Consider the following 17,275-nt stretch of genomic DNA (forward strand, 5'->3'; position numbering starts at 1 on the left):
GGCTGCCCAGAGGTTGCCAAATGAGTACATGAACAGGTCGCACATATGGCACGCAAAGTGCTTGTCACAAATGAACCACGATACCTCGGCGATCTCGTCAAGGGGCATGAACCATCACGCGAACTCCGGGCACCCCAGCAGCAGCAGCGGCTTTTGGCTGGGCCATCGAACAAAGACGGTCACCACACGCGCGCTTTCACATGCGCTTCTGTGGCCGTCTGGAACGCTCTTCCTTCCCATATTATGAAGCCAGTGGAGCCATGCACTTTTAAATAATCTAGATTGAAAACTAATTTTTTGGGATATGTTTTTTTGCGTGTATGTGTTTAGTTTGTTGTCCTTTCCCCCGTCCCCTACGATTAGCACGGTTGACTACGCATGGCGCGAAAGAAGTTCAACACACATACGTACAACGAAATACAACGGCATTATTTATGCCATGTCAGCATTTATATTTTTGGGCATCTTTCACATGTGGCCGTTGCGGGTTTTTTGGCGTGAGCTTGACACTTCCTCCACTGTTTCTGCAGCGGCAGCATGTTCTGTGCATGCACGCGATGGCGTCTACAGTAAACCCGTGGTCAGTTGCTCCCCCCCCTAAAAATTAGGTAAGAGTACGTGTACCATTGATGAATTACAAGCACAATTATACAACGCAGAACCAACGTACACGTGCGCACATCCGGCGAGACACGCCAGACCATTGGCTAAACGGTGGCTCAACAGTGCACGAAGAAGCATGGCAGCAGAGGTGCATGCTGGGATAATACTTTGAGAGGCAGAGAGAATGATCGTGTGGATGACAGAACGGACGCAATGTAGAGACGTCACATTCACTGTTAGGGAACGCAATTGGGGGATTTGGACGGTGGTTGAGAGTGGTATAAAAACACGTTGTTTCAATTATTTCGAATAGTAATACGTGTTGTTTGGCTCTTTCGATAAAAGTCACGTAGGAAGAGGAAATAATAAATTAAATAATAGCGTACGACGTTTCGATTGCAACACAAGCAATCATCGTCAGGTACAATGAAAGAGAAAACAAACCTAGTAAACTTTGATTTAAAGCTTTCGTGACTGCAGGGATTAATATTCTTGGTTCTTTCGGTAAAGTCACGTAGAAGGGAAATAATAAAATAATAAAAATATAAAACAATATAATTCTCACGACGTTTCGACTGCAACACAAGCAATCATCATCAGGTGTGAAAACCACAGCAAGAAAATTTTCTAGTATCGCTTTAAACTATTGTCATTTTAGTGCGTATTTAATGTGTCGCTGCACTCTGATGTTGTAGGAGAAAACATTTATTAAAAAAGTATATTTAATTAAGTAGAACGTACCTCCATATGTATAAAAGGCAAAGTTGTGAATGTGTGTCTGTTCAAAATGTTTAGCGTACTTCCCGACATGCAACAAACTTGAAATTTGCATGTGAGTACTTTCCAGACTGTACACGATGCAAAAAATATAAAAATACACTTTTTGGGGGGGGGGGGGGGGAGGAGCTCAATAATGCATTTTTTGCACGGCAAGTGAGCTGTGACGTCAAATCTGTCACGTGACCCGCGCATGTGGAAGCGTAACGCATTGTAGTGTAGTGGTTAGCGCGCCGCGCTACGAACCCGGCGACCCGAGTTCGATTCCAGCTCACGGCCACCACCGGTCACGATTATTTTTTTTACCGGTCCTGGGCCTCTCCTAGGTTGACTCAGCATCAAACGAGTAACTGCTCTGCTGTGTGAACATCGCCACTGGGGAGACAAAGGCGGCCGGGCGTGGTGCTGACCACCAACCCCCTCGAGTGCCGTGCCGGCCTTCATAGGTGCTCGCTAACAGCACTTGCCCCCTAAGCCTCACAGGCTACACGGGGGATCTTTGTCTTTATCCTGTGTGTGGGGGGGGGGGGGGTTAGGGGGCAGCGACTGCGTAGCGATTCGTGCGCTGTGCTACGAACCCGGCGACCCGAGTTCGATTCCCACTCACGGCCACCACCGGTGACGATTATTTTAACTGGTCCTGGGCATCCCCTAGGTCGACTCAGCCTCAAACGCGTAACTGGTGTGGTGTGTGAACATCGCCATCGGGGAGACAAAGGCGGCCGGGCGTGGTAAATCCAAGTCCCGGGCGTAGCCGGGTAGTTAAGCTAGTTGTCTATATTTATTTAAAGTTGCGCATTTTGATGTGACGTCACATTTCTCAACCCCCCCCTCCCCTCGTCACACATCGTCACAAATACGGAGCGCGCCAGTACGGCGTTAAATGTTCGAGACCGTGAACGTAACGAGGACATGATGAGGCGAGATGAGCCGCGATTTTCAATAGCCTGGGTGCGACCGTGCGAGACACATCAAATAATTGTTGGGCCCCCCACCTGACCGACTGCCACACCCAACCTGAGCTGATAACGTCGTGCCTACACCACTGACCCACGGTGAATAATGAAGGACGTCTACTGGATACGAAACCCCGTGAACCAATGCAGAAGGACACAGAGATCGCTCTTCTGCACGGCCGCATCACGGACCAGTGTAATTCATACGGCAACATCGCCCCCTACTGCAAAACTTAGAAGGGCCCAGACTTCGTCCTTGGTAAGTTACCCATGTCAACATACCAACGGTGGGTCAACGTTGGCACGTGATTGCAACCGTTAAGGCCGTTGGCACCAACGTTGGAGAAACGTTTCATGGTTACTGTGGGTGAATGTTGTAATAGAAATAGTATTATTGTGAATGAGCGGTCACTGGAGATTTCAGCAGCAATTCTGTGATACCATTTCCGCATTTCTACCTGCGAGAGTTGCGACTGGATTCTTAGTCTCAAGATGCCGATTGCACATCCAGAATAAAGTTGTGGAAATATGAAAAGATAGCCTTGGCTGTACAATTATACAAAGTTGATGCCAGAGGCATTGTCTATTTCTTTCTAGATTTGAAGTTTTAGTGACTGCAAGGATCTTTGGTTCTTTCGGTAAAGTCACGTAGGTGAAAAATAAAAAATAAATATTGTTCACCTATGTGACTTTATCTAAAGAACCAAACAGCATTGTCTATTTTTTGCCCATGGTAAGTCTAATTTATCAGAAATACAATTTATGAAAGCTGCAAGCCAATGGAAATTTAGTGCAGAGCAGCCGACCCAATTGTTAAGATGATGTTATTCTATTTAGATCTTCTGTGAGTCTAATTCTAATGGAAGATTATTGGAGCAAGCTTGATAGAAACAATCTCCATCGCCAACATGGGCCGAATAAGTTGGTGAGTGGGACTGACAGAAGACATATAACCCGCTATGGTTTTACGGTGTGACCGTTTCAGCAAGGTAAACAACTGTATTGTCAACGTCAGGCTTTGGGAGGTACCCAGGTCTCTTAGCTGTCAGAGCGCTGTAGAGGTACCATATCCAGGATTGAAGAGGTACGGTACCCAGTGATCTCAGCAATCAGATCGCTGAGGAGGTACCGTGTCCAGGATTTGAGAGGTACCTTACCCAGGAGTCTCAGTGGTCAGAGCGCTGAGGAGGTACCGTATCTAGGATTTAAGAGATACCTTATCCAGGAGTCTCAGTGGTCAGAGCGCTGAGGAGGTACCGTATCTAGGATTTAAGAGGCATGGTACACCGGTGTCTCAGCGGCCAGAGCACTGAGCCGGCGCAGCTGACATCAGAGGGTTGAATTTACCGTCTCAGCCTGGCCATCAGCGGCTGCTCTATAAAACATCACAGTAAAATTATAGTTTTTTTCATCATCTATATTGAGTTTGTTCCAGCTTAGTGATATTTTTTTATGATTAACATGTGAAACAAAAAATTGCAGGCTATTTTAAAAAGTGTGTCTCTAGAAGTGATTTCTTAACTTATACGTATTATTTCTTTAAATATTGTAACAGCAAAATGCCTTGAAATGGCGCATCCTGAGCATCGAAGGTATCAAATGGCACACACATAGCAAACACTTAATGACATGTATGTATACACACACGCACCAATTTGAAATCTACTGATTATGAAGTATGTCTGTGATGCAGTCTTCCATTCTCGAATACAGGATGAGACGACAAACGCCACCTCGGCGTGTTTTGTCTCTGGTGACGTGTGCAGGTAAACTAATTCCGAAACATAATCTTTACTTATCCTGAGGAAATCCGATGAGCTATGAAGCTCTTTTTCACAGATGTCCAGTAGGGACGGGTAAGAATGTTACAACAACAAACAATACAAACACGTGATAGCAGTGCGAAGTACAAGAAAGGTAAAAAAAAATCACCCAAACACATACAAATGAAACTGAACCATCCCCATCCTACCAGGCAAAGTCCACTGAGGAATTAACTTATTTACCAGATGCAACCTGGCCACAAATGATAGCTCAACAAAGTGGCCCGTCATTTGGACATTTATAGCACCAAAATAATAATAAAAAATAATAATCTCCATGCATGTTTCTAAATGTGGACGTGCCCCTGTTTCGGGTATCAATCGTAACAGTTTTCCTGCTCAGCTGATCTATGTAAGTCTATGGAAAACTAATTTCTTTAGAACTGTTTTTGTGTTTAGTTTGCTGTCCTTCCCCCGCATCTCCGATTGGCATGGTTGGCTACGTCCGGTGCGAAAGAAGTTCAGCATACATGCGTAAGTGTACATGTCCTATGTAAGTTTATTGGTGATATGGAAATCTATTATTCTTATATTATATGGGTATTATGTAAGTGTATGTAATTATATGGGTATTATGTAAGTGTATGTAATTATATGGGTATTATGTAAGTGTATGTAATTATATGGGTCCTATGTAAGTCTGTGTGTCTTATGTAAGTCTATGGGTGTCATGTACATCTTTACGTCTTATATGTACAGTATATGGGTTATATGCAAGTCTATGTCATTAGCTTGGTCCTATGTAAGTCTGTGTGTCTTGTGCAAGTCTATGGGTCCGATGTAAAAGTCTATGGGGTCTCTTATCCTTGACAGCACAGTAATCGAAGAGGTGTCAATCACGTTTCGCCTCACGCTGATTGGCTCTTCCCCCATCACCTGCACAACCCAACCACGCCTCTGGCCCCGCCCTATCCCGCTCAGGTGAAGGCGGGGTAGGGGGGGAGGGATTGTATTTGCCACTTCATTCGCGCGGCGGCGGCGACTGCACCAATGGGAGCGCTTCGTGCTGTCGTGTTGGGCGTCCACTGACCAATGGCGATCCGTCAAAGTGGCGAGCCGCGCTCATGATAACTGCGGAATGTAATCGCCTCGGGGGTGGCTGACGTGGACCGCAGAGGAAGTCCTGGCGGCGAGACTCGATCGCAACTTTAAATTCGTTTTACTTTTTTGTCATCTGTCTGTCTCGAGGGGAGGGAGAAATATGTCTGTCGCCTCTGTTCTCCTCGCTGTCGTCACCTTGAGCGGGTTTTCCGCCGGGTTCTACCTCCCTGGCCTGGCCCCCGTCAGCTTCTGCCCGGAGGAGAGCAAGAGCGACACTTGCCCGGTAAAGTGTTCTAGGAAAATCGGGAAAAGCCTCGGCCTGGTTTGGCCCTTTCGTTTAAAATGTATTATTTTATCAAATAAGACTTAAAAGTCACGGTTAGGCGCTCCGCAATAGCTGCCTGGTGACGCCACTACAGTGTGTGAATACGGCCATTCCGCTGCTGGATGAGGGCCTCAACCGCGCCGTAAAGGTCGTGTGAGCGGTTGTTTGACCATACTTCACCACGCTGGTCACTGCGGTTTGGTGAAGTTGACGGCAAGGCCCCGGACCGCTTCCAATGTTTATATTCTGCACGGGTGGAAATTAAATTCGGTATCGCCGGGTGTTGTTTCGCACGGGTAATACTCAGGCGACGTTTCTAGAACGGTAGGAGTGACGTGCCAGACTGTAACTTTAAATCGCTCTATCTAGATATGTTCACATTGAGAGACGATGTTCAACGCGCCTATGCGTATACTAACGTTGTATATTCAGCATTTCCTACAGAAGCGGGATCCTATACTAGTGGAGTGGACAGTTTGCAGTACTGTATACATTATTAAGATACAGCATTAAGATACGCATCGCAGGGTGGCGAGTCATGGCAACGCCTTGTTGGAGGCATTTATCGAGCAGTGGATTGACCATTGCTGCCGCTGCTGTTGATAATGACGACGATTAGGATACAAGACACGCATGTTTATCAAGTATTACAACGTGATAATCATCCGACTAAATTACACACAAACGCCCGAACTCGACAGATCTATAAAGCTAAGCAGGCTTGAGCCTGGGTAGAGGCTTGGATGGGCAACGACCTTGCCACTACAGGTGTTGTAGACCGCTGGGCAAGCAGAGAGCAAGATCCATATATACGTTGTATGTACATCTATGTGCCCACGTGTATGCTCCCCGACTTAACAAACCCGTGCTGACCAGCGTGATGGAAGTATTGGTCAAACAAGCACCACGACCCGCGTGGTCTGGTTCTATTGGGTAAAGTCACGTAGGTAATAAAATAACAAAAATCACGACGTTTCGGCCACAACACAAGCGGCCTTCATCAGGTGAAGGGACGAGACTGTCTGGAGGACAGCGCTGGAGTGAAAAAAGCCACGCTCAGATCACGACCTTTAAGCTGTGTGAGAAGAAACAAAGCGCCTTGACAAATGAATTAGCATATAATTTAGCATTGAAATGGCTGAGTGATTAGCTTGTGACTGGTCACAGAAATGGCTCTGTTAAAGTTAAAGCATACACGTCAGCAAAGGCACCCCTTGACAAAGGAATTAGCATAGAATTTAGCATTGAAATAGCTAAGTTAAAGTATACACATCCGCAGAGGCACCCCTTGACAAAGGAATTAGCATAGAATTTAGCATTGAAATAGCTGAGTGATTAGCTTGTAACTGGTCAAATCTAGAACTGTCCACGCCTGCCCACGCTTTAGGCATAGGGCAGTTTTGACCAATACTGCACCACGCTGGTCAATGCGGGTTGTTCACGGCGTGTCCCCAAGCCATTGGTGCAAATTCCATTTTTTTTTACAGGAGAGATAACTCACTGTACAGAACAATCAATGTTGGCCTCTCGGAAAGCGGTGGCTATCTTTGCGACGTTGTTTTCAAAGCTTCCCTGTAATTGTTGCAGTTTTCTAAGGTCGTTCGAGGCTTTTATCAACGTGAACAGGAAGTTAAAAGTGAACTTTGCGCCCTCATTTGGCAGCATTCAACACGGGCTGGGACGATGAGTAGATGGAGTGGGACTGATCGATTACAATTGTATTCGACTATACAGTACCGTATTCTCTGGTCGATTACTCGGGGCTCCTTTTAAAAAAATGTTAGCTGCCCTGACGGCACGTTCAAGTTGATCGGCCGATGGTGTCACTCGCCCCCGGCCGTCACCTCCCGTCCAGCGGCACACGTGAGAACAGAGGTGAAACTTTTTCCACCTGTGCTTTGGTGTTTTGTGTTATCCGATTGAAGAATTGAACCCATCACCATCGATTACAGCAATGATAGGGTATCCCTGGTCTAATTAAACGCCTAAGTGGAACGATTTTCCTTTAACCTCTACTGCTACTACCATACAATGCCTGTATCTTGTTTTAGTTTACGTAACTAGGCAGTGAAATGCGTGTTGTATTGTTTACGTTTTAAAATAATGTGTGACTTGTGACCAAATTATTTGTCTATTGTCTCTGTTAATATTATACCCCATATTGAAGAGGAAGGATACAGTGCTTCGCTTTCACTCTTAATGATGTAAAAACATTCACCAAGCTAGTTTATACATTGGCGTAATGTCAGCCAAAAGGTTAACTATTTGTTTTCTTAATGCTTTGAATTGTCCTCGAGTTACTTGAAAGGTGAGTTTGTAAAGCAAAAATGCTCAGACTTATTAAAAGGCACTTGTCTTTTTACACGCTTTTTTATTAACTATGTTTGTTGTACCCTCAAATCTTGTAACTCAATTTTTACCCACTTCCCAATGTGGTATCGACTGCAAAATTGGTATACTTATGTGATACTGATGACAATACTGCATTCTATCATTAAAATAAAATATATATATATTTTTAAACATTATTTTTCCATTACTAATACGGTACATTTCATTAAAGCGTGTTTTTAAAAACGTTTTTTTATATTACTTATTTGGTTTACAGTGGTGTGAGTGGCCAGCACGTTGAGTATATATGCTCTACTCTGAAAAAAAACCTGCTTCGGTACGATTGTGGTTTGTCATATTATTTCCGTAAAGGGTAGTATTGACATCGTATGGAGAGATAAGGTGTAGATTACAATGACAGACTATAAAACATTTTAAAGCACAACATGAATGAGTACGCTTGTGACCGTGATCTTTTACAACTTGCAGAGTCATCTTCAGGATATCAATGTATTAATAATCACGTGTTGACTTACTCTTAAGAAAAAGTACACATTTTGAGGCATGGCCTTATTCTATTTATAATCCTTAAGCCTTTATGCAAGCCCGTTACTAAACCCTCATCTCTTAGTCCTTGTTCTTATTTCTAAAACCGTATTGTTCTCATGCCTCGGTGTATCCTGTTAGCTTTTGTATTGATCTTATTCCGTATCTTGTTAATCGTTTCACTGTCAAGCACCCTGTTTGTATCACGGAAGCAGAGCCATACATTTGATAAGATTCTCAAAATATGTAACATTGAATGCGTTATACATGATAGAAGTATAGAACTGCAAATCTATTGATTGGTTGTTACAAATGTCAAACTTATGTATTTTCATCACTTGCTACAAAATGCTTCTCTTCCCACGCAGTCCGTCATTGAGCTGTTTGTAAACAGACTGGATTCGGTGGAATCTGTTCTTCCCTATGAATACAATGCGTGAGTATAATTTGCCTTATTTTACACGGTATAAACGCTAACCACAATTCAAGTCACCTGCTGCTAGCATATTGAATCGACTGGCTTTAAAGACCGTTGTGTCGATCAGAGGTTGAGAGATCCTGCTTTTCCTCGGGATATGCGGTATCGTTTTGCACAATAATCATTTGCTTTAAAACATTAATGAGGATAGTTTATTTTTTATTTTATTTTTTTATTTCTCCCTATGTTTATCCCGATTGTGTTGTCGGCGTCATGTTCATTCACATCTTTTGAGAGCAGTTCAACCAGAATCGGAATCGATCTTTATTTAGACTGGAGGAATCCAATGACTTATAAAGCTCTTTTTCATAGATGTCCAGTAGTGTGGGAGAATGGACCCACCACTTCAGGTCCCTTGAAGTGACCTCTGGTCCAGACTGTAGAGGATAGTACTTTCTCATCCGCTTTGCGGTGAGAGTCATCTTTGTCACATGGCAGTCAACCCAATATTTAATTCTCGCAGCTGAATATTTGCCAAACTAAGTGCCGTTCCAATTTGAATGTGATTGGATTTTTGGCAGTCATATTGACTGGGCGGAGAATTTAAACTCGCCACACTTGAGAACCCTGTTTGATCAGTCGGGCAGCTGCCTGGTTGGTTACTGTTTTTAAATATGGGTAAATGTCATCACAACAATGCTAGATATATTTACAGCAACAATTGCATTGGCAACAACGAGACCCTAGAAATGCCACGTGTGCAATTTGTCGTGTCAATACCAACAGCAGAAAAAGCCATATATTAAAATTCAAAGGGACATTCTAACATATCTATATATTACAGTTTGGACTACATTGTAATTATACAATAGGGCCTACAGGAACATGAGGCCCTACTACTTCTAAACGTCCCGTAAATAATATTTATTCTTCACTGGAAGCATCTTAGCTGTCTTACTCCCAAACTTAAACCTGAAATCAACGTGTTGGTAAGAAAAAAATGGGTGCAGGCATCACAATGCTTTATAGGTGAGCTCTAATTACTATAACGCAATGGCGTGTGTTAATGAGTGTCCAGCCAATTGCATTTTTGTGTCTTGTTTAGCCCTCAGCTTGAAAAGGGTTTCCCACCCTAGCTGTAGATTATGCTGTGTTGCTTGCGCTAAAAGCGTTTGTGTTACAAGGGTGAGATGGCTAAAGTAAACCGTTAATTTAGTCGACACAGTGAAACACAACACTTTGCTTGTAAAGAATCAACTGTCACCTAATGTTTGACTTGTGTGCCACGACTGTAGTTGTGAGAGTGAAGGCAAGCCAACAGCCCTCATCTGGTCACTGACACGTATTACTGTCATTGGCATGTTTCACTGAAGTAGAGCCCTGTCATGTATTTTGCGATAATTACATTAATATCTACAGAGAGCAAATTTTTGTCCATGGTGGCACTTGTAGAATAAGCAACATTTGGCAAAATTCCAGCTCGGTTAAAAATATTTTCACTGTCATGTGATAAACATTACTGATAGTGGCATGGTGAGTAAGAGAGGGCTTTCCCCTACTGTGTAGACCAGAGGTTACTTCAAAGGCTCTCGGAGGTAGCTCTGTGATATCTGCTTTTGTGGGCCTTCCTCTAACACAAACGGTTGCACTGCTCTGCTAGACATTTTAATGAATTCTTCGTCTATATGACATGACATTTTTGGGGTAAAGGCCAATTAAAATAATCTAAATTCAACAGTTACTAGACAACTCTGTGCTTGACAAGAAACTAAATACTGTCTGTACATATTAGTTCAGTGCCTTTGCATGAGGGGTTGAATTTTTGACGGTGGTCTTCCACAGCTTCGACTTCTGCCAAGCAGAAGGAAAAAAGCGACCTTCGGAGAACTTGGGGCAGGTTCTTTTCGGAGAGCGGATTGAGCCGTCCCCATACTCGGTGAGTGAGATGTTAAATAGATTTTGAAACCGTAATTTAGGACAATGATAAGGTGGAACGCATCACATCTAGGATTTGCAAGCGTGACGGTATGTAGTGTCGTACTTCTATGTTTGTTCGACCGTTGTAAACCACTGCACCATGTCTATACAAGAGTCTGAGCATTGTTAGATATCGTATTTAGTTAGCAAGCACTGTGGTTTTCGCAATCTGAATCCATTGTACTACAAATAACTTAATGTAGTAGCCCCCCAATGGAAATGTAACTGCACTTCAAAAGTTCACGTTATTATGTCAGCATTTGCAACTCCTATTACAAACATGACTCATAAACATGTTTTGTTCACACGATTGACTGGTAAATGTATTCAACATTATTCATGAGAAAAACTTACATGTATCTTTAATATCCAAACACATTCGGGCACAGACTTTGGTCATCCAGTTTTACTAGCATTTACTTTGCAATGCGGAAGCATTCGCATTCCTGGTTGTTATTGCTTATTGTGTTCATTGGACCCACTGTTACAACATAACGTGTGTGGGTTTTACACAGCGCCCGGTTGGACATGGCTGGACATAGCGTGTGTACCATAAAGCCCCACCCGCACGCAGCCCTAGTAACTGGCTGGGGCTTCACTCGTAGGCAATGTCAACAGAACTGTAAAACCAACTCGGGAATACTCGGGCAAGATTTGGGGGAATATGAATCGTAAAAGGCAACAAGAAAGAGAAACCCAATACTCTCCCCATGGTGCTTTCTTGTGAACTCTTCAAAGGGGGATCATTTTAATCTCAGGTTGTGCTTTGTTCTAGTTTCTGTCCCAGAGGCACCACTCTTCCTTTAAACAGACTGTACCTCTTGATCACTTGCATCTTAAAAGGAAACAAATCAAAATATCCATCACTCGTAGGATTCCGTGTTATGTCTGTACAAATAAAGCCAGCCTATATTTTTCAAGTGGGTTTAAATCCATCGGTTGCACATGCTACACTACAGTACACACCATGACATTGATATCTTTTGTTCTCTGAACCTGTCAGTTGGGACACTTTTCCGGATTTACAGTCCTACGTTTACATTGCACGAAAGAAGAAATATTTGGGTAATTGGTGGACATAGCATTAGTTTTGTACACCTTTGGATTGCTTGTGTTTTTGTAAAGATTCCACAAGTTGCATGAACTTGAACTTATGAGATCTGTACTCGAGTATTTCTGAATGTGCCTTTGAAATGCTGTGACAACGTTAAGAATTTACAACATTCCCTGCTAGAAATTGCTTATCACGTGTACGCAGGAGCACACGGTGACAATGTTAGGAACATGCGTTTCGAGTATTTGGATACATTTCCGCGTGATAAGCCACTTATTTGAGCTATCATTTGTGGCCAGGTCGCTTCTGAAAAAGAGCAACATAGTTCTGTGGACCTTCCTGGGGAAATATTTGTATATTTATTATTTTAATTTGGAAACACTCATGGCCTCAATACACTTGGGTCAGAGTTTAGAACAGAGTTGATGTGTAGTAATTGGAGTGCTTTAAACACAATAAGCGACTTGCACATCTCATTCCAAACTCCCAGTGGTAGCTGGCCTGACTAGGTACCTGGCTGACAGACAGTTTGCCAGTAGGGTCAATCATTGCTGTGTAATCCAAATTGAGTAATTTGCAGATAATTTTTTGGTACTTGGCAAATTTATACCTTGACGCCTGAACACGGTGGACAACAAGTTTCAAATGACATAAGGGTTTTCTTTAGCGTCAACTGCGAAGCAGTCATTGCGTATTTTAATGGCTAACACCGCGGTATTCACCAGGGTGGCCTCTTGGCCTCGAATTGCCAACTCCCGCAACAACCGGCCAACGCGCTGTTGCAGGGCCATGCCACCGCCACTATTAAGTCACACGACCTAGGTCTGCGATCTGTTTCGCAGTTATCAAAACTAGTTTCCCCGTAAGTGGCATCATTGATCGGTTTATTTCAAAAGAATTGGGCAACTAGTTTTATTTGTGACAGAATATGGTGTGGCAACTATTGGAGGTAGCGATAGCTGATGATTGCCCTAAAATGTCGCGAGCGTCTAATGGCCTTCAGCAGCAGAGCGTCGAAAAGAAGACCACAGTGGCATTTTTTTACGTTATTTCATTTTACGACCTTGCGATCAGATCTCCTTCAAAGCTGAGAAAACGTGCGAGAAGGTGTGCGAAACGAAGGTCTACAACGTTAAAAGCACAGAAGACCAAGTAAAGCTGGACTTTCTGAAGAGAGCCATGCAACTCAACTACCAGAACCACTGGTGAGCTCTTTGGTCATTGGCTGAGCGAGAGGGCGTTGCATTCTTTTGTGACGTGCGTCGCAATGCATAGCCCAACCGACGGTGCACTTGGGAGTTTCACCATTTTGCTAACAACACTGCTGTCTGACTTTACCAGTTTTTTACATTTATCCATAGAATAATTCACCCCACTCCCCACCCCCGCCCTACCAGTGATTCAATGAATTGTCACAATTTGGGATCCTGATTCAATGTTAGAGTTGATTATTTTTGTCTCGTCTGTATTTATATTGTCCCATCTCTTTAATTCCGTTTAACTAATTTGTACTGTCCGTCTCGTTTGTACTCTCTCGTATGCAGTAAATAAGGTATCCCAATGTAACTGACAAAACTGTACAAAAATATGTATTGTTTATACTCTGTAATTCAAATTGGACTATAATAATATTTTCAACGAAACTAATTTATCAAATGCAAATAACCAAGGGTGGCAGCTGGACCCAGTAGGTTAGCATGCCGTGGTATGAACTGGCCACCTGTGTTCGATTGCCGGTGACTTCTAATATCATTGGCAAATGATATCGGAACCAATCCAGACCCCCACATTCACTGACCTACCACTGACCATCATGGTGAAGTATAATAAAACAGCTCCCATGACTGAAAAGCATTTATAGGCATTATAATACTTAACTTGAACACGTGTATCACATTTGTCATTCCACTGCTGTATGAAGGCCTTTCCATTCTTTGGTGAGTTGCAAGGCTTTTTTATTTACCATACTTCGCCACTCTGGTCAGTACGGGTTCTTTTGTAGTCTTTGTGCATAGACCAGCACGGTGAAATATGGCCTCGCAACCCCCGTAGATAATGCAGTTTGGGGAAATCCCTATTCCAGTAGCAGATTGACAAGAGCTAAAAGTAACTAATGATAATTCAGACATTTATTTGGTGCCAAGTCCTCACAAGAACAAATATTACCACAGTGTTCTGTGCCAGCGACATTGTAAACGTTTACTTTTCATACAAATGTTTTTATTTTGGGAATGCTTTTTTTTACATTTAAGTCTTTGTCTCGGACCACATAGCTATGGTTTGTTTAACTATGCATTTTACCTTTTTTTTTAAACTGGACATCAGAAATGTTTGTTTTAATGTAATTCTCATCTGGCCCCATGGTGTAAAGTAGTCTCCAATCCTTCTCATCCACTCTTTCTCTGGGCCTCTGTGTGCGTTTTGAAGAAGTACCATTTCCTGAAACGTTAATGACAGATCAAGTTCTCCAGTACCAGCCCAACGCGATGAAAATACGAACAAGTAAAAGCTCAGCATGGCTAAGCAAGGCGTTGAAAGATGCTTCACATTGGCTTCCTTTGCAGGATCATAGACAACATGCCAGTTACGTGGTGCTACGAAGTGGAGGGTGCAAAGAAGTTTTGCAATCCAGGTTTCCCCGTGGGCTGCCTCGTGTCGGCGGAAGGCGAACAAAGGGATGCCTGCGTCATCAACGTAAGTATGATGACCCAGTTCAGGGGTCGGAGAGATGAGTTTGCATAGGTGTGAGATCCTGTTCTTAGTTCTTTCGTTAAAGTCACGTTGAAGGGAAACAAAGAACTAAGAATATGAATTACTGCAGTCACGAAAGCTTTAAATCAAAAATGTGAGATCCTGTTTCTGAATCCTGACCGCCACCTGTCATTGGACACCCCCGGTCCCTTGAGGTGGCACCAATGATGCTAACCATCGAACATTTTGGGTAACAAGTACAACAAAGGATTGTCCCTGCATCACGCGCTTTCAGGTGCGCTTCTGTGGCCGTCGAGAACGTTCTTCCTTCCAATATAAGGAAGCCACTGGAGCTATGCTCTTTTAAATGTAGATTGAAAACTAATTTCTTTCGAACTGATTTTTGCGTGTTGTTGTCCTTCCCCTGCACTTCCTATTAGAACTGTTGGCTATGTACGGTGCGAAATATTTTCTACATACAGTGCACACACACACAAAAATAAAATCGTAAATAAATTTGGTCCTACACTTAATTTAGCTATATTCCAGTGATGATAATTAAATATCAGTGTGACCCTTATGCGATGAACATTAAATTCAGTGGTAAGGTAGGAAGGTGTTCCTGTGTGGACCAGAGATCACTTGAAAAGGTTTCTCTGTAAGTAGATCTGTGATATCCACTTTTGTGGGCCGTTCTCTTTACACGATGGGTTCTGCTGCTTTACGAGAGATCCGAATGGGTTCTTCATCTTGTGACAATGCTGAAATCTTGAACATATGGGAAAAAGTTATTTTTATCTTAATAACAAAGTTTAAATCTGACATCAGTCCAAAGCGAAACACCCTCAGTACTTTTGCTTAACTATATATTTTTCCCATTTTCTTGCGTGCCATTTTCGTTCGAAAAATTTGAATCTGACGCTTAATTATATTTATCCACTGCTTCTTTGTCTCGGTGTGACAGGAAGCTTTCAACAAGCCCAATACTTACTACATCTTCAATCACGTGGACATCACAATCCTCTACCACAGCGGCGATGCTGAGCATTCGCAAGAGGCCAGGCTGGTTACTGCAAAGCTGGAGCCCAGAAGGTCAGATGTTTTTCATTTTGGTCTTGCACTGCCCGTGCGTTTGCGTGGGATGTACAGCCCAGGGTGGGAGGGGTGGGTGGTGTGGGTGAGGGGCGTTAGTGCGACGCACGAACCAAACTCAATGCTGTGGGACCCTACTGAAAAAGAGTCCTTGGATTGGGTGTGGCTCTATTATTATTATGTTGCCCCTGCCATTTTTATGTTGGCTCCACAGCACATTTGACCACTTGAGTTGTGACTTGGAAAACACAGTGGCCTGTAGCATAGTATCGACAAGGCTGAATTATTGCAGCTCACTACGGGATGTCTGGCAAAAGAAACATTGCCAAGCTGCAGTGTGTACAATATTTTGTGGCACGTGTCGTGATGGGTACTGCAAGATCTGACCGTGTCTGTCCAGTTCTCGCCAAGCTACATTGGCTTCCGGTTACCGAACGAATACATTTTAAGGTCGCACTCATTGCACGTAATGTGCTTGCCACAAATTAACCAAATACAGTAAAACCTTGGATTGCGAGTAACTTGGTCTGCGAGTGTTTTGCTAGACGAGCAAACATTTCAAATAAATATTAATTTGATAAACGAACGAGGGTCTTGCAATACGAGTAGTACGTATACCCTTTGTCTGCCGAGAGTCACGTGATCACAACTGATATACGAGTGCTTTGATATACGGGTGCTTTGGATTACAAACACGTTTCCGCAACGAATTATGCTCGCAATCCAAGGTTTCACTCTACCTTGCTGATCTCGTCAAGGAGCATTAACCATCACCGCGAACTCAGTCATCTTCGCAGCGGCTTTTGGCTGGCCATTGAACAAAAACTATCACCGCATTGCGTGCTTTCAGATGTGCTGCGGCCGTCTGGAATGCTGTTCTTCCTGACATTAGGAAGCCACTGGAGCTATGCACTTTTAGATCCAGATTGAGAACGAATTTCTTTAGAACTGCTTTTTGTGTTTCGTTGTCCTCCCGTACTTCTGATTAGCACGGTTAGCCACGTACGGTCTGAAATAATTCCAGCATACATGCTTGGCATTCTCTCCTATGACGGCTGTACAATTGCTTTGTTGACGGTGTATATATTATTGGTTAAATATTAAATTGTTTTTACAGTTTCAAGCATGCGGCTGGGAAACCTGACTGCACGTCTTCAGATCCCATGGATATCCCTGTGGCATTTAAGGAAGATGTCAAGATTACCTACACATATTCCATCACCTTCCAGGTGCCTGCTCCTTTTGCTTGTCGCTTTGGTTTCTGTTTGGGGATGATTAAAATTAATTTGAAACAAAAAGAACAAATTGGCCAATGTACTCGGGGCAGATTTGTGTGAAGGTGTTATGTTTGATTGGATGTCACTTGTGCACAGATTGCAATAATGGATGGGAAGAGAAGTGCCCCATGTGTGTGGTTTTTATAGAATTCGTTGTCCGTTTTAGATCGGCATCATTTTATCTTGGTTGCTTTCAATTAATTAAGGTTATAGTGTAATGTGTACCACTGACTGGGGAATGGTAGTGTTGTGGTTAGCAAACTGCACTACAAACCTGGCTATCTGCGTTCCGATTCCCGCTCTTGGCCAGCATCGGCGCAGCCTTCAATTAGAACCTCATATGGTGTGTAAACATCAGCATTTT

General features: G+C 43.2%; 1 protein-coding gene across 1 annotated transcript in view; it reads left to right on the plus strand.

Moving 5' to 3' along the window:
- Positions 1-5,219: 5,219 nt before the first annotated feature.
- LOC116952551 (transmembrane 9 superfamily member 2-like) overlaps positions 5,220-17,275 on the plus strand; it is a 47,045-nt gene continuing 34,989 nt past the window's right edge. The window contains exons 1-7 of the mRNA XM_032971998.2: positions 5,220-5,483; positions 8,771-8,838; positions 10,663-10,756; positions 12,926-13,056; positions 14,416-14,545; positions 15,507-15,634; positions 16,752-16,863. Coding sequence (XP_032827889.2) covers positions 5,361-5,483; positions 8,771-8,838; positions 10,663-10,756; positions 12,926-13,056; positions 14,416-14,545; positions 15,507-15,634; positions 16,752-16,863 — 786 coding nt within the window. The 5' untranslated portion in view covers positions 5,220-5,360. The remainder of the gene's footprint in view (positions 5,484-8,770; positions 8,839-10,662; positions 10,757-12,925; positions 13,057-14,415; positions 14,546-15,506; positions 15,635-16,751; positions 16,864-17,275) is intronic.

Source organism: Petromyzon marinus, chromosome 47 (assembly GCF_048934315.1).
Source record: "Petromyzon marinus isolate PM22_M1 ecotype Great Lakes invasive population chromosome 47, UKy_Petmar_22M1.pri1.0, whole genome shotgun sequence".
In the NCBI taxonomy this organism is placed as follows: Eukaryota; Metazoa; Chordata; class Hyperoartia; order Petromyzontiformes; family Petromyzontidae; genus Petromyzon; species Petromyzon marinus.